Source organism: Nycticebus coucang, chromosome 22, assembly GCF_027406575.1.
Source record: "Nycticebus coucang isolate mNycCou1 chromosome 22, mNycCou1.pri, whole genome shotgun sequence".
NCBI classification, from domain to species: domain Eukaryota; kingdom Metazoa; phylum Chordata; class Mammalia; order Primates; family Lorisidae; genus Nycticebus; species Nycticebus coucang.
Window position 1 is genome coordinate 20,931,089 of NC_069801.1, and position 17,565 is coordinate 20,948,653.

The 17,565-nt window shown below is 48.6% G+C and overlaps 1 protein-coding gene across 2 annotated transcripts; it reads left to right on the plus strand.

Annotated features, from left to right (window-relative positions):
- The first annotated feature begins 280 nt into the window (after positions 1–280).
- Positions 281–16,830, plus strand: NUDC (nuclear distribution C, dynein complex regulator). 2 transcript variants are annotated; one of them, XM_053577090.1, is made up of 9 exons: positions 281–481; positions 2,692–2,769; positions 12,795–12,998; positions 13,091–13,156; positions 13,684–13,803; positions 13,897–14,091; positions 15,866–15,949; positions 16,044–16,162; positions 16,563–16,830. In XM_053577090.1, the coding sequence occupies exons 1-9, from the start codon at positions 401–403 to the stop codon at positions 16,612–16,614; spliced, it is 999 nt and encodes a 332-aa protein (XP_053433065.1). In that variant the 5' UTR covers positions 281–400; the 3' UTR covers positions 16,615–16,830. The 2 variants fall into 2 exon arrangements, with proteins under 2 accessions (XP_053433065.1, XP_053433066.1); XM_053577091.1 differs by lacking the exons at positions 281–481; positions 2,692–2,769 and adding an exon at positions 10,691–10,774.
- The last annotated feature ends 735 nt before the right edge of the window (positions 16,831–17,565 follow it).

Consider the following 17,565-nt stretch of genomic DNA (forward strand, 5'->3'; position numbering starts at 1 on the left):
GGCGGAGCAAAGGTGGTCCTTTTTTAACTTCCAACCCCGCCAGACTAGAGCCTGGGGCTTTCTAGAAGTCTCCAAAGCATCGGGTGACCATAGCAACTCACGCCAAACTCTGGGGCCCTCGGCTCCGCCTACTGCTTCCTGGACGCGCTTGTTGATTGGCTTAGCAGGTGGACCAATGGTCAGCGAAGCGGGCTGTTAGCTGCAAGACCAATGGAGGCGGCCGGGGAGGGGGCGGGAAGGGAGAGGGAGAAGAGGCGGTCCTGGGCGGCCGGGAGCGTGCGTGTTTCCGGCTCCGCTGCGGAAGGCAGGCGATTTTAGCCGTTGGGCCCTCCGACCCGAAAGAGAAGGGAGGGTGCGGGACGTGAGTGCGGAACTCGGAGCGTGGATCCAGGCCGGCGCGATGGGCGGGGAGCAGGAGGAGGAGAGGTTCGACGGCATGTTGCTGGCCATGGCGCAGCAGCACGAGGGCGGAGTGCAGGAGGTAACGACTCGCGCGGCGTCGTCACGGCTGGCCCAACTATACGCTCCTTCCGCCCCTTGCCTTCGAGGGCCGAGATCCACTCCTGGGCCTCGTGGGTTTCTGGGATCCCCCCCACGTTCTCACTGCGCCACGGCTTCCGGTCCGGCCACCTGCCGGCAACTCTCGCCCCTTTCATATCAGTCTCCAGCTTCCAGCGCCCCTCAGGAGTTTATGTCTTAGTAATTACAGGGTCCCCGAACCCGCCCCTGCCCTCCTTTCCCCGAGCTTTAGGAGCCTCCTTGGTCTCACACATGGTTCTGGCCCCATTTCCCCTTTGATGGCCGCTCCCAAAGAGCATCCCTTAGGAACCATCCCAGCAGAGTGATTTGCATCTACCCAGACTTGAACGACCCAGTGAACGTGTGCAGTGGGGTTCAGGGTGATGTTAGCACGTGGTCATTTTAGGCTTTGAATGGAGGAAAAGGATGCCTGCGTTCACAGACCTTTCCACCTCTCCACCCGCTTTCCTCATGTATGAGATGAAACCACGAATCCCATGTTTTCTTGCGTCATGGAGAGTAGTGTCTTGAAGCAAAGGATAGGGAGTTCTTAGTAATCAGGCTTGTTCATTCAAGGAGTATTTGTTGAGTGATTAGTATGTGCCAGACATTCGGGTGACTAGATCCCGGGGATACAGAAACCTGCCTTCATGGAGCTTATAAAGAGCATTTCAAAAGCATAATTCATGCAGAGTGATCAGACATAATAACACGTTGTGTGTGAAAGAGGTAGATCAATTAGCATAGATTCAGGAATTGGTTTTTTGGAACAGAAACAGAAGATTAGAGGTAGAAAAGCCTGTCAGGATCAGTCCAGAACTCTCAATTATAAAGCAGCCAGTAGCCGGAGAATGGCAGGGATCATTCAACAGGCTCCTGAGCTAGAGAGGACCGGACTCCTTAGGCCAGTGTGCTTTCCACAGTCCATTGCTGATTCTGTCTCTCTGGGGACACGTTTTCATTGAGCATTCCATTCTCATTCTTTTCACCTAAATGTCCGTGGTGACAAGCACTTTGAGGTGGGAAGGGTGTTTTCTAACTTACAAATGTGAAAAGACGTCCTAGCCCCATTCTCCTAACTTGTTGACATAGAACTGGATTTGGGAGAGACTTTTTAGTGATTAAAAAAGTGTCTAGAGGGTGGCGCCTGTGGCTCAGTCGGTAAGGCACTGGCCCCATATACCGAGGGTGGCGAGTTCAAACCCGGCCCCGGCCGAACTGCAACCAAAAAATAGCTGGGCGTTGTGGCGGCGCCTGTAGTCCCAGCTACTTGGGAGGCTGAGGCAAGAGAATCGCTTAAGCCCAGGAGTTGCAGGTTGTTGTGAGCCGTGTGATGCCAGGCCCTCTACCGAGGGCCATAAAGTGAGACTCTGTCTCTACCAAAAAAAAAAAAAGTGTCTAGAAGTAGGAATTGAAGCCATTGAGATAAGTTCTAGCATCAGATTTAGAACCAATCACTTGGGCAAAGAAAAGGGCTTGTAGGTTCTAATCTTAGGTCACCAGTAGATGGATTCAGCAAGAATTTTACTGAGTATGTGCCCTTGGCTATACCTGGTGCCCAGCATCATGGATGTAGACAGATTTCATAGTTCTGCTTGTAAGTTTACTTTCTGCCAATGGGTCGCTTGCTCTGTGCGGTATGTTTGTAAAAGCCTTGCCTTTGGTACCTCATTTGATCCTCATGAGGACCTAGAAATGGTTCTGCGCTTATTCCTGCTTTGTAGAGTTAAATAACTTCTTCAGAATCATGAGGCTAATATGTATCATTCTGATCCTCAAACCTATGAACTTTGGGTTTGACCACTTGTCTATACTGATAACCCCTGCCAGAATTAGTACATCTTAGCTTTTATTAAATTGGCTTCATTTGCTCCTCTCCTCTGGCTTTGCCCTTGTAAGTTAACTATAATCTTGATAGGATTTTTTACTTCCTGAAGAGGAAAGCATGTCATGCTTTGGATGTACCACAAGGAAAGTGAAATGTGCACATACACACAAGAAATGAGAAACCTGTCTTCTGCTGAGCTAGGTAAAGTTAGGGTAGGAGTAACTAAGAGAGCCTTTTGGGGAGGATGTCTCAGTTGGGAGGCTTGATAGTCAAATCCCAGCTTCTCTCCTAGAGTAAGGAACTTGGCATCCCCACAACTTCAGTCTTCTCCCTCTGTCTTTCAGCTTGTGAACACCTTCTTCAGCTTCCTTCGACGCAAAACTGACTTCTTCATTGGCGGAGAAGAGGGGATGGCAGAGAAGGTGAGTGTTAGAGACTGCTGTTGCTTGGTCAGCTCAGTCTTGTCAGAAGAAAAGCACACCTCGCCTTCCTTTGGCATAATAGTTATCTTCAGCAGAGCAAAATGCCAAGGAGGAGGACTAGGGGAGGGAAGGCACGCTGTCATTTCCTGAAGCTCCATTCCTGGCTCAGTACTTTCCCACTGTATTTCCCATGATTCTTTAGCAGTTCTACAAGTGGGACAGGTGTTAACTATTCCCATTTTACAAAGGAGGAAATTGCCTTGAGGATGTTTCGCACCTTGTCCAAAGTCTTGAGCTGAGTTATGGGAGAACGAAGATTGAGACCAGAGTCTGTTGTAACCCTGCTTTCTGCCCTGACATGGCGCCTTTCAGTTCTTTGTCCAAGGAGGTTTTAACTAGAGACTTAGGAGGTTTTAACTCAATAGTTAGCTGCGAGATGAATGAGAGTGGGCAAATGTTAGAAATGAAGGCTTACACAGAAATTTGGGGACACTCAAAGCCTTCCCTGATGATAGGCTCCAAAAGTTCAAGGATTTGGGACTTTCATTTTGTGCTACTGGTTCTGAGACCTTGAATTTCTTTCTTTTTTATTTTTAATTTTTTTTTTTTTTCGAGATAAGAGTCTCACTGTGTTGCCCTTGGTAGAGTGGTGTGGCATCACAGCTCACAGCAACCTCAAACTCTTGGACTTAAGTGATTCTCTTGCCTCGGCCTCCCTAATAGCTGGGACTACTGGTGCCTGCCACAATGCCTAGCTCTGTTTTTGTTGCAGTTGTCATTGTTCTTTGGCAGGTCTGGGCTGGGTTCGAACTCACCAGTTCCAGTGTATGTGGCCTGTGCCCTAGCCTCTGAGCTACAGGCTCTGAGCCAGTTTATCTATTTTTAGTAGAGATAGGGTCTTGATTTTGCTCAGGCTAGTCTTGAACTGCTGAACTCAGGAGATAAATCTGCTTCAGCCTCTTAGAGTGCTAGGATTACAGGTGTGGGCCACTGTACCTAGACTTTAGCAGTATTATTGCAGGCGTCCTCAAACTTTTTAAACAGGGGGCCAGTTCACTGTCCCTCCGACCGTTGGAGGGCCAGACTGTAGTTTAAAAAAAAAACAAAACTATGAACAAATTCCTATGCACACTGCACATATCTAATTTTTTTTTTGTTTGTTTTTTTTTTAGTGGTTTTTGGCCAGGGCTGGGTTTGTACCCACCACCTCCAGCATATGGGACCAGCGCCCTACTCCTTGAGCCACAGGCGCCACCCCACATATCTTATTTTGAAGTAAAAAAACAAAACGGGAACAAATATAATCACACTGCCACATGTGGCCCACAAGCCATAGTTTTAGGACTCCTGATTTATAGTAACCAAAAGTTGGAAGCAACCAGGGTGTCCATCAATAGATGAGTAGATAAACAGAATGTGATATATATACACAGTAGAATATTATTTAGCCTTAAAGGGGAAGGAAATCCTATTCATAAGGGATTGATAACTACAGGGATGAACCTTTGAGGACATTGTGTTAAGTGAAATAAGCTAGTCATAAAAGGACAAACACAGCTGAATATGGGTTCAGCATCTGTGGATTCAACCAAGTAGGCATCAAAAGTACTTGGAAAAATAAAAGTAAAAAATAGGCTGGATATGGTAAGGTGATTCACACCTGTAATCTTAGCATTTTGGAGGCTGAGGAGTTTGAGACCAGCCTGGGCTGCATAGTGAGACCCCTGTCTTTACAAAAAAATAAATAAGCCAGACATGGTAGCCTCCTATTGTCTTAGCTACTCAGGAGGATGAGGTGGGAGAATCACTTGAGCCTAGGAATTTGAGATTGCAGTGAGCTATGATGATAGCACTGTACTCTAGCCTAGAAACACAGCTACCTCCAACTCCTGGGCTTAGTATTTCTATTTTTAGTAGAAATACTAGGGGCTGGCACCCTACTCATTTGAGCCACAGGCACTGCCTGGAAGGAGGATCTCTTGAGCCCAGGAATTCATGGTTGCTGTGAGCTATGATGATGCCGTGGCACTCCACCCAGGGCAACAGAGTGAGACTCTGTCTCAAAAAAAAAAAAAAAAATAGAAGGGCGGTGCCTGTGGCTGAAGGAGTAGGGTGCCGGCCCCATATACTGGAGGTGGTGGGTTCAAACCTGGCCCCAGCCAAAAACTGCAAAAAAAAAAGAAGGAAAGAAAAGGTTAAGATGATAAAAAAAGTTTTTTTTTTCTTCAGAGTTCTTGCCCTCACTTTGTTGCCCTCCGTAGAGTACTATGGTGTCACAGCTCACAGCAACCTCAAATTCTTGGGCTCAAGCAGTTCTCTTGCCTCAGCCTCCGCCTCCCTTGTAGCTGGGACTATAGGCACCCACGACAACACCTGCCTCAGCCTCTGATAAATTTTTTTAACCGTAATTTTTTTTAAACTAAAGTTATATTTTTAGATTAGTAAATATTTTGTGACTATCTAGAAGTTATTGTTTTATTTATTTATTTTAATTTTAATGTTTTTTTTTGTTATTTTGCCACAGAGTTTCACTATGTTGCCCTTGGTAGCGTGCCATGGCATCAGATCTCACAGCAACCTGCAGCTCTTGGGCTTAGGCGATTCTCTTGCCTCAGCCTCCCAAGTAGCTGGGATCACAGGTGCCCACCACAATGCCTGGCTATTTTTTTTTTGTTGTTGTTGTTGTTGTTGCAGTTTGGCTGGGGCCAGGTTTGAACCCTCCACCCTCGGTATATGGGGCCGGTGCCCTACTCACTGAACCACAGGTGCCGCCCTCAAGACTGGCTTGTTTCACTTAATGTAATCTCAAAGGTTTATCCATATTGTAGCATCTGACAGGATTTGTTTTCCTTTTTCAGGATGAGTAATATTCCATTTTTTAAAATGTGTTTACTACATTCAAAAAAGATCTTTGGGCTGGGTGCAGCGGCTCATTCCTATAATCATAGTACTCTGGGAGACGGAGGTGGGTGGATTGCTGGAGGTCAGGAGTTTGAGACCAGCCTGGGCAAGAGCAAGGCCCTGTCTCTAAAATCTAGCTGGGCATTTTGGTGGGTGCCTGTAGTCTACCTACTTGGGAGGCTGAGATAAGAGGATCTCTTATCTCAGGAGAGAAAGGTTGCTGTGAGCTGTGACACCACGGTATTCTTCCGGGAGCAGCATAGTGCGACTACGTCTCAAAAAAAAAAAAAAAATCTTCATGTGTTGATAGACTATTGGGTTGCTTCTACCTCTAGGGCTGTCTTTTTCAACCTTTATCTCACAGCACGTTTGAACCTATAGTTAAACTTCCTCAGTACACTTAAATTATGTTGGTCAAAAATAAAAAAAAGAAGAGTAAAAAAAGGATATACTTATGGTGTTTTGAACTTCTTTCCAAATTTATTTATTTATTTTTTTGAGACAGAGTCTTATTATGTCACCCTCGGTAGAGTGCTGTGGTGACACAGCTCACATCAACCTCAAACTCTTGGGCTTAAGCCATTCTCTTGCCTCAGCCTCCCAAGTAGCTGGAACTTCAGGTACCTGCCACAATACTCAGCTATTTTTTTGTTTGTTTGTTTATCAGACTGGGGTGGGGTTCGAACCCATCAGCTCTGGTGCATGTGGCTGGCGCCCTAACCACTGAGGTATGGGCGCCGAGCCAGGAAATTCCAAAAGATTAAGGAGTTCTGGGTCAGGAACCTAGGGAAAAAAACAGATAATGATTCTCTTATTGTATCACACATCCCCTTGGTGTTTAAAATGTTTCTTTGTCCTTATGATTTCCTTTATGTTGGTAGTTACATCTAGAGGCTTGGTCTGATTTGGTGGCTTTTTTGTTTGTTGGTTTTTCAGGACTGCTACATAGGTGGTCTGGTGTATTCACTCCATCAGGAAGCACATAATCGGTGGTTTCTTCTTTGGTGACATTAGCAATCATTGATCATGCCTAAATCCATAATTTTCATTCCTAGAGGTTTTCGTTTTTATTTATTTATTAATTTTTTGAGTCAGAGTCTCACTTTGTCTCCCTGGGTAGAGTGCTCTGGAGTCATAGCTCACAGCAACTTCAAACTCTTGTGCTCAAGCCATCCTCTTGCCTCAGCCCCTGGAGTAGCTGGGACTACAGGCACCAGCCACGATGCCCAGCTAGTTTTTCTATTTTTAATAGAGGCAGGATCTCACTCTTGCCCAGGCTGGTCTTAAACTCCTGAGCTCTAGCAATCCACCTGAGTTGGCCTCCTAGAGTGCTGGGATTATAATTCTCAGAGGTTTAGAAAATGCTGCTGTTCTGTCATTCTTTCTTCCTTTATCAGTTGAAACGTGCCCTCATTAACTGTTTCATTACCGTGAGAGGATATACATGCACAGCCTTTTACTTACTGCTTTTAGAATATTAGTTCCCAGCATCTTGCAAGGTGACTGACGAGGAGGGGATTGTGTTTTTCCCATTGTTATCATAAACTTCTTCAAGTACATTTTGTGTTTCAAGCCACTGTAGTTATTCTTACTGGTTCGGCTAAGGTGGAGATCTGTGTCAGAGAACATTAGTCTGGGTTCTGCTGCTAGAATGTGATTCCTTAGCAGTACAAGTGCATAGCCCTGTCCCTATTCCCTGTGTAGGCTCTAACGTCAGGAGCTTTCTCTCTTCTAACTCACAACACTTCCTTCTTCATTCCCCTTCCCTACTTTGAGGTGAGTCTGTTTCCTTTATTCTTTTTTTTTTTTTTTTTTGAGACAGAGCCTCAAGCTGTCACCCTGAGTAGAGTGCTGTGGTATCACAGCTCACAGCAACCTCCAACTCCTGGGCTCAAGCGATTCTCCTTCTTCCGCCTCCCAAGTAGCTGAGACTACAGGCACCTGGCACAATGCCTGGCTATTTTTTGGTTGCAGCCATCATTGTTGTTAGGTGGGCCAGGCTGGATTCGAACCCGCCAGCTCAGGTATATGTGGCTGGTGCCTTAGCCGTTTGAGCCACAGGCACCAAGTCCCTTTTTTCTTTTTCTTTTCTCTTTTCTTCTTCTTCTTTTTTTTTTGAGACAGAGTCTCACTCTGTGGCCCTGAGTAGAGTGCTATGGTATAATCATAGCTCACAGCAACCTCAAACTCTTGGACTCAAGCAATAGCTGAGATTATAGGCAAGTGCCACAATGCCCAGCTAGTTTTTCTATTTTTAGTAGAGATGGAGCCTTGTTCTTGTTTAGGCTGGTCTTGAAGTCCTGAGCTCAAGCAGTCCACCAGCCTTGGCTTCCCAGAGTACTAGGATTATAGGCATGAGCCACTACCCAACTGCTTTTATTTTTTTTAATCTTTGGCTTTCAGTAGAAGATACTGGACGGTTCTTTGAGTCACTGGATTTTTAAAATTTTCTATATTTGTACAGATATAGTTCCCCACTGGGTTAGCATTTTAATAAAAGCTGTTTCATATTCTGCCTTCAGAAAAAATATTTGGGGTACTTAGGTGCCACAAAGACAGATCAGGTAAGGACACTGCTTTGCAGGGTGATAAGGCATAGTGCCCAAAATTTAAACCCAAGGAGGAAAATGCTGTTAGAAGGGTTGAGGTAGAGGCTGGGTGTGGTGGCTGAGGCCTGTAATCCTTGCATTCTGGGAGGCAGGTGGATTGCTTGAGCTCAGGAGTTCCAGGCCAACCTGAGCAAGAGTAAGATTCTGTCTCTACTAAAACAGAAAAAACTAGTGGGGCATCTTGGCAGGCACCTGTAGTTCCAGTTACTGGGAAGGCTTGAGGCTGTAGGATATCTTGAGCCCAAGAGTTTGAGGTTGCTGTGAACTATTGATGCCATAGCACTTTGCCAAGAGTGACAAAGTGAGACTCTGTCTGGGGAAAAAAAAATGTGGCGCCTGTGGCTTAAAGGAGTAGGGAGCTGGCCCCATGTGCTGGAGGTGGTGGGTTCAAACACAATCCTGGCTAAAAACTGCAAAAAAAAAAAAAAAGATTGTGGTAGAGTCCTGTGGGATTTCACAGGGAGGAGAGTGGGCAAAAAGGTGTTTCCATGCAGGAAACAGCATGAAGGAGCCCCAGAGGTGGAGAAGCAGGTGGTGGGAATAGAATTACAGAGGAAAAGCCTAAATATACCTAGGAGAAGGCCTGGCTGTGATCTGCCCAAATTGAGTCTGATCTTGAGGGCTGAGGAGGAACTCCAGGAGATCAGGGTCAGCAAGGAGCAGGCCAGGTACAAGGCTCCTGTGCAGAGAGAGGCTGTGTGGGCTCTGCATTGCAGGCCATGGGGGACCGTGATGTTTTTGCTGTCATTCATTTGCAGCGAATGACAGACTTGGGTTGTGAGGACAGTGGAATGGTGTGTCTGCTAGGATTGGTAACAGGAGAGTGATGGAGATAGCAGCTGACTCTGCTTTCTCCTTGGGCACCTGGATGGATGGTGGTGTTACTCCTTGAGGTAGGAACCACAGGATGAGGAGAAGACAGCTGAGGGCACTGGCTTATGGGTGAGGATGAGGACCCAGTAGGTCCCCAGTGATGTTCTGGTAGTTGCGGTGTTGGGGGCCTGTTGGACCTGTGTCTCCCATGCAGCCTGCTCTTCCCTTTTCCCTTCCCTCTAGGCATCTCTGCAGCTGCCACCTTGCAGTCCTTACGTCTCTAGGGGCACTGGTTCAGGGCAGCTAGGAAGTGGTGACAGGACTGGGGGTGATGGCCATTGCTGCAGCTCAGTGGTTTCTCACCTGGGGATGAAGGGTAAAGATGGGGTAGGGGATGGGGAAGAGTAGAGTTTCTCAGGTGGGGAAGAATTCAACAGAGCCCATTGGCTGAGAATTCCTGCCCAAGTTACCCAGTGTTGTAACTGGGAGTGTGTCATCTCTCTGTGTGTCATGTATGTTGGGGGATTCCTTCTGCTGTCCACTCTAGGGTGTTCAGAAGTTCAAGACCTCATACCTTTGAGTTCAGCTTCAATAGCTCTCATGGTATGTCCTGGCTAGGCTGGTGGGAGCCACTCTATTTACTCCCACTCCCAGCCTAAGTCGGGGAAAACTTTTGCACTTACCAAGGGGTAAGGCATTGAGCAGTCTGGAGCCTGTCCTAGGGCCTCTTCTAGGAGAGAGCAACAGGCTTAGCTTACAGCAGACCCAACCCTCCTCACCCCTTCCTCACCCTGCTGGGCTATGGTTTCCAGGGATATGTTTAGTGACTCTGGGTTGGCACCTCTGGGTAGGCTCCTCATTCCCAAGGGTGCCTGGTTGAGGCTAGGCTTGGGTAAAGCTGGTGGGAGGAGCTTGGGAGGGGGCATCAGAAGCTGCTGTGAATGGTCTTGACTCTGGCTTGTTTAGTTCTGCCCTCACTTAACCTCCGGGAGCTAGGAAGGAACAGGATGAATGGGATGCTGGGATGCGACATCACTTACTGGAACTGGCACAGGGAAGGGCCCTGCTGCCATCTCCCCCTGGCCACTGGTTGGCCAATGACTTCAGTTCAAGGTCTCTCTGATTAGGGACTTGTGACCAAGGCCCTTTGATGGAATAGTTTCCACTAGCACTGGTATAATTATCTCATGACTTTATCATTTTTATTGGCAGTAGAATTGCCTTCAGATGGCTCAATTCTCTCCCCACCACCTCTTTCCCCAATTTGTTCACTTATGTGGCTCAGGAGGTACTTTTGGTGCCCTTTAACCTTGCAGAGTGGCATGGGGCTGGGAGATTGGGAGTAGTGGGAGGACTTGGCAGGACCCTAGGTCTGGGAGCCCATGGTGACTTCTGTGACCCTGAGCCCTTGCAGACTCTTCCCTCTAGCTCTAGCTTAGAGATTGCTGAAAGATGGCTTATTGGCTGCAAATCACGTGCAAGTGCCCTGTGTGACCTCCAGGGGCACATGCACGTGTGCGCCTGATGCACACTGTGCGGTTGGCATGGAGTTGACTGTTATTTTTTTTTTTGTGGTTTTTGGCCGAGGCTGGGTTTGAACCCGCCACCTCCGGCATATGGGACCAGCACCCTACTCCTTGAGCCACAGGCGCCGCCCTGGCACGGAGTTGAGTTTCCTGAGGGTATGTTCCTGGGCCTGCCAGAGTACCAGAGATGAAACTCGACACTGGTCCTGTAGGATGAGTAGGAGTTTGCCAGGTGACCTGGGAGTAGACGAACCCTATATGACAAGGCTGCTTTTAGAATAAAATAGAAGTATAGAGAGATGGCTTCAGGGTCACACAGGTGGATGGTGTAGACCAGAAACTTAAAGCTAGGTATGCATTCTGAAGAATTGGCCAGAAAGGCTTTTTGGAAATAGAAATTGGCTGGCCACACCCCAGGATTTCCAATCTGCAGGTCTGGAGTGGGGCTTAAGGTTTAGCATTTCTAACAGGTTCCAGGTGATACTGGTACTGTAGGTCACGGGAACCACGCTTGGGAGCTCCTGGTATAACCCCTGAGGCAGCATCATCCCTCTCCCTCTATTTTTACAATGGCGAAGGTGCTTCTCCCCACCCTGACCAGCTATGCACAGCTCCCGCCAGTGAAGGGTGTTGGCAAGCCAACCCTTTGTATGTGGCAATGATGTGGCAAGAACCATACCAGGCCTTTTTGTTTTGTTTTGAGACACAGTCTCGCTTTGTTGCCCTCGATTGAGTGCTATGGTGTCATAGCTCACAGCAACCTCAAACTCTTGGGCTCAAGTGATTCTCTTGCCTCAGCCTCCTGAGTAGCTGAGACTACAGGTACCTGCCACAATGCCCAGCCCTTTTTTTTTTTTGTCGTTTTTGGTTGGGGCTGGGTTTGAACCTGCCACCTCCAGCATATGGGGCTGGTGCCCTATCCTTTGAGCCATAGGTGCCGCCCCAGTGCCCAGCTATTTTTAGAGATGAGGTCTCTCTCTGGCTCAGACTGGTCTTGACCCTGTGAGCTTAGGCAATCCACCTGCCTTGGCCTCCCAGAGTGCTAGGATTACAGGCGTGAGCCACTTTGCCCGGCCCTAATACCTCCCTCTTGATAGGTGCTGCCTTATTCAATTCTCATGACAGATAAGAAAACTGAGGCTTAGAAAAAGTCAAGTCGTTCACTTGCCTAAGTGCACAGAGCCAAATAGTGCAGAAGGCAGTAGTATTGGGATACCCCTTGGGTGGCAGGGAGGCCAACTAGTGGGTCATAGGGTGGAAATATACTGGGAAGGTATGGTGGGAGAGAAAAGATTTGAAATTGACAGCTTACTGGCTGGAGAGAGAGATAGCTTCTTCCCTCAAGAAAGCTGTCTTGCTTCCTGCAAACATGGCCTTTCTGGGTGTGGTGTTGAGTGCTGCACTGCTGGGCCTATGGTCCTGGAGACAGGATGTAGTTCGTAAGAGAGATCAGTCAGAGAAGCAGATCGTTATGGGCCTGAGAACTCAGGAGAGGCTTCTGAGAGGGCCTGAGGCTCATGTTCTGCTTGTAATAATAGTTTTGCTTTTTATTTATTTATTTTGAGACAGTCTCACTATGTCGCCCTCAGTAGAGTTCTGTGGCGTTATAGCTCACAGCAACCTCAAAATCTTGGGCTTAAGCGATTCTCTTGCCTCAGCCTCTCAAGTAGCTGGGACTACAGGCGCCTGCCACAATGCCCAGCTATTTTTTGTTTGTAGTTGTCATTGTTGTTTAGCAGACCCAGGCTGGGTTCAAACCCGCCAGCCCCAGTGTATGTGGCTGGTGCCCAAGCTGCTGAGCTACAGGTACTGAGCCAGCTTTGCTTTTTGAAATAGCCAGTTTATTGGCTGAGTACGGTGGCTCACATCTGTAATCCTCACAAATGGGGAGGCTGTGGTGGGAGGATTGCTTGAGGCCAGGAGTTGGAGACCCACCTGCTGAGCAGGTTAACGAGATCCCATCTGTAAAATAGCCAGTTTATTGAGCCAGGTACTTTGCAGGTATTCTTACTACAACTTTGTGAGGTGTATTATCCCCATTTTGCAGATGAGGAGACTGAGGTTTTTAGTGCAGTACTTTGCCCAGGCACCCAGCAGGTGGAGGGGAGGCTGGACTCCAGGTCTTGAAACATTGCCCCCTGCTCTGATGCCTCATTCCCTTCTTTTCCTAATCTAGCTTATCACACAGACCTTCGGCCACCATAATCAGCTGGCACAGAAGGCTCGGCGAGAGAAGAGAGCTCGGCAGGAGGCTGAGCGGCGGGAGAAGACAGAGCGGGCGGCCAGGCTGGCCAAGGAAGCCAAGTCAGAGACACCTGGGCCCCAGATCAAGGAGCTGACTGATGAGGAAGCAGAGAGGCTGCAGCTGGAGATTGACAAGGTGAGGGTGGGCTTCTCTCCTGCAACCATAAGGTCCTCATTGGCACTTGGCAATGGAGGGCCTATTGCCAACTACTGTGCCCTTTGCTACAGAAAAAGGATGCAGAGGCCCATGAAGCCCAGCTAAAGAATGGCAGCCTGAGCTCACCAGGGAAGCAGGTAAGATGGTCTGGAGACACTCAGGACTAGCCAGGGGCTTGGGAATTTCCAGAGACTCCAGGCTTCCCCTTTCTCTGGGATACCCTCCTTTCCTCCTTTTTTGGCGCCCTCCTCCCCAATCCAGCTTAGGGGATCTTCCCTGTACTTTAAGGTCCTACTCAAAAGACACTACTGGACCAAAGGATCCAGGCTAAAAATACAAAAACCCTCTGGCCTTAAGCCTTGGGTAGAAAAGCCTAAGAGCCAGAGGGACAGTACCTGTTATAGGTCCCTTTTGAAGTTGGCTGGGGTCTGTAGGCCCCGCCCTGTCCTTTGTCACATGGTGTCATAGTCTGAGCTCCTCTTGGCAGAGATCAGAACCAGGTTTACTTCTGATTTCCAGTGGTTTAAAGCTTGGAGGGTCTGCATTATGAAGTGGGCAGGGACCAGGTCTATTTTGTTTGTGGCTGTATCTCCTGGGCCTGTCCTCATTAGGCTTTAGTGTGTGTCTGTCACTTAAGTAGCTGAACACCCCTGACTGTGAACAGGAGGCCGAGGAGGATGAGGAGGAGGAAGATGAGAAGGACAAAGGAAAACTGAAGCCCAACCTAGGCAACGGGGCAGACCTGCCCAATTACCGCTGGACCCAGACCCTGTCAGAGCTGGATGTGAGTAACGGGGGCCAGGGGTGAAGGTTAGGGAACCAGCCCAGGGTCCTGGCAGCCCCACAGCTCCCCCTGACTGCCTTTGCCCCCATGTAGCTGGCAGTGCCCTTCCGTGTGAACTTCCGGCTGAAGGGGAAAGATGTGGTGGTGGATATCCAGCGGCGGCACCTCCGTTTGGGGCTCAAGGGGCAGCCAGCAATCATTGACGGGGAGCTCTACAATGAAGTGAAGGTAGAAGAGAGCTCGTGGCTCATTGAGGACGGCAAGGTGGTGACTGTGCATCTGGAGAAGGTGTGTCAGGCCCGGCCAAGTAGCCTGGTATTGAAGGAGGAAGAGGAGAGGGTGTGTGCTTATTTGCTTAGGGACCATGTGGGGGACTTTGTGGAATTGTCTTCAGGGTATGTTTGTTCCCATTTTAGAGTCAGGAAAAGAGCTCAGTGATTGCCCAAGCTCCTACCAGGACACGGTGGAGTCAGGATTGAGACAGTCTTGGTATCAAAGCCTTTTCTTTTGCATTAGGTTTGTACATGAATTTAGTTCATCAAATATTTCAACACCTCTGTGCCAGGTACTGTTCCAAGGACTGGAGAGAGAACAGTGAACAAAATGTAGAAAATATGTACCCTCAGGAAGCATATGTTCTCTACCTCACTGCTTTCACAGAGCTATGGGACACAGACAACCATAAAGGTGGTCTCTATAAAGGACCAAGGATCCAAGGAGAGCTTCCCCTGGTCCTCGCACTGGCTGCCTTTCTCTCACCTGTCCTTGTCTTTGCATTTGCTTTCCTTCTTACTGGAACATGAAATGTTCTTCCTTGCTTTTCTTTTTTTTTTCCTTCCCAATTTTAATCTGATACACTGCTTGTGTCTTAAGCCTCTGCCCACATGTCACTTTTTTTAGGGGTGGGGGGCACAATGTCTTAACTGTGTCATCGTGGGTAGAGTGCCGTGGTGTCCGAGCTCATAGCCACCTCACATCTTGGGCTCAAGAGATCCTCTTGCCTCAGCCTCCTGAGTCGTTGGGACTATAGGCATGCAGCACAGTGCCCAGCTAGTTTTCTTCCTTTCTTTTTTTTTAGAGACAGAGTCTCACTTTATTACCCTTGGTAGAGTGCCATGGCATCACAGCTCACAGCAACCTCCAACTCCTGGGCCTAGGTGATTCTCTTGCCTCAGCCTCCCAAGTAGCTGGGAGTACAGGTGCCTGCCATAACACCCGGCTATTTTTTGTTGCAGTTTGGCTGGGGGCGGGTTTGAACCCACCACCCTCGGTATATGGGTCTGGCGCCCTACTCACTGAGCCATGGGTGCCAACCCCAGCTAGTTTTCTATTTTTTTTTTTTGCAGTTTTTAGCCAGGGCTGGGTTTGAACCCACCTCTGGCATATGGGGCCAGCGCCCTACCCCTTTGAGCCACAGGCGCCACCTGAGTTTTTCAGTAGAGACGGGTTTTGCTGTTGCTCAGGCTGGTCTTAAACTTTTTTTTTTTGTAGAGACAGAGTTTCACTGTACCGCCCTTGGTAGAGTGCCATGGCGTCACACGACTCAACAGCAACCTCTAACTCTTGGGCTTACGCGATTCTCTTGCCTCAGCCTCCCGAGCAGCTGGAACTACAGGCACCCACCACAACGCCCGGCTATTTTTTTGTTGCAGTTTGGCCGGGGCTGGGTTTGAACCCGCCACCCTCGGCATATGGGGCCGGCGCCCTGCTCACTGAGCCACAGGCGCCGCCCATGGTCTTAAACTCTTGAGCTCCTGAGCTCAAGCAATCTAGATTACAGGGTGAGCCACTGCACCCAACCCAAGTGTCACTTTCTGACTTCTCTCTCTCCATTCTGAATATCTCTTTATGCTTTTTTCTTTCCCTTATCACTTATTTATAACTGCATCTGCATCTATCTCCTCCAGCTGCTGGGAGGGCAGAGTCTAACACAGGCCTGTGTGGGTCCCAGGTGCACGACGTTGATTGATGGAAGAGAGTTTAGATGTGGAAGGTTGAGGGATGATTTCCTGGGGCACAGAGGGCACCACCTCCCATCCCCTGGTTGTCCTTCTCTTTTCAGATCAATAAGATGGAGTGGTGGAGCCGCTTGGTGGCCAGTGACCCTGAGATCAATACCAAGAAGATTAACCCTGAAAACTCCAAAGTGAGCCCTGGCTAGTTGGGAGAGCTTTCGTAGGAAGGTGAGGGGCCCAGCTGGTCCCAGAGCTTCACCTATCCCTGTTACTTCCTCCCCCCAGCTGTCAGATCTGGACGGTGAGACCCGCAGCATGGTGGAAAAGATGATGTATGATCAGAGACAGAAGTCCATGGGGCTGCCTACCTCGGATGAACAGAAGAAACAGGAAATTTTGAAAAAGTGAGCAATTCAGAGATGGGGGTGAAGGGAGTGTGGGCCTGGGGGCTAGGTGACAGCAGCAAGTCAATCACTGAGAAGGACTCAGGAGCTGCCCTGTCCTCTTCCAAGATGAGCCAGCAGAGTTTATGGCTCTATCCCTTTGGCCTATCCTTATCACTAGCACAGGTCATCTTAAGGGCAAGGCCAGCAAGGTAGGCGGGAAAGGGTAATGGGCGGTCATTGCTACCTATAGGAATACAGTGCCAGTGTTGGCACGTCAGCTTCCAGTTGCAGGATTTGAATGAGACTCGGATACCCTGGGGCTGGTTCCAGGCTGTATAAGTTAGACTTGACATGGGGGGCTGAACAGATCAGCTTTTGGGGAAAGGAACAACCTTGTTTCACCTTCCCTCTTCCCCAGGTTCATGGATCAGCATCCGGAGATGGATTTTTCCAAGGCCAAATTCAACTAGCCTGTGTTCACCTTCCTGAACTATTGGGACTGAGCTCCCAGATAGCTAACTTTCTTTCCCACCCTTCCCTGGGACTTGAGCGCCTCAGAGCTGGGGCAGACATGGGACTGGCCCAGACACACAGGTGCCAGGGCATCAGGAGAAGGGCTGAGGCCTTATGGGTCTTACCCTTCCTAGTTGGCCTACTGTTACACATTAAAGCTCTTTACCCAACTCCATTGTGTCTTCTCCCTCTGGCCTCAGGGAATGGCCTCTTACGGCATGGTTTGTAGCCCAAATAATGCCATGTGACCTAGGGCAAATTTTTGCCCCTTTGGGCTTCAGTTTCTCTTCACTACTTAGATAATTGAAACAAGGCTTGTAGTCTGTGTATGATTTTGAGTAAAGGTGAATTTTTCTGCTGCAGAAATCAGAACATATGTCAGATTCTCAAAGGAGCCCATGACTCAGCAAAATTTAAGACCAGCTGGACTTGATTTGATTTCTAAGACAGCTTCCCATTGCAGTGGGTCTGCCCTCCAACCCTGAATCAAGTGTGTTTTATTTTTATTTTTTTTTTGATAGAGTCTCATTTTGTCACTCTCGGTAGAGTACCGTGGTGTCACAGCTTACAGTAACCTCAAACTCTTGGGCTCAAGTTACTCTCTTACCTCAGCCTCCCAAGTAACTGGGACTACAGGCACCCGCCACACGTAGCTATTTTTAGAGATGAGGTCTCGCTCTGGCTCAGACTGGTCTCAAACCTATGAGCTTAGACAGTCCACCCGCTTCAGCCTCCCAGAGTGCTAGCTAGGATTGTAGGCCTGAGCCACTGTCCTGCTCAACTGTTTTTTTTTTTTTTTTTTTGTAGAGACAGAGTCTCACTGTACTGCCCTGGGTAGAGTGCCGTGGTGTCACACGGCTCACAGCAACCTCTAACTTTTGAGCTTACCCGATTCTCTTGCCTCAGCC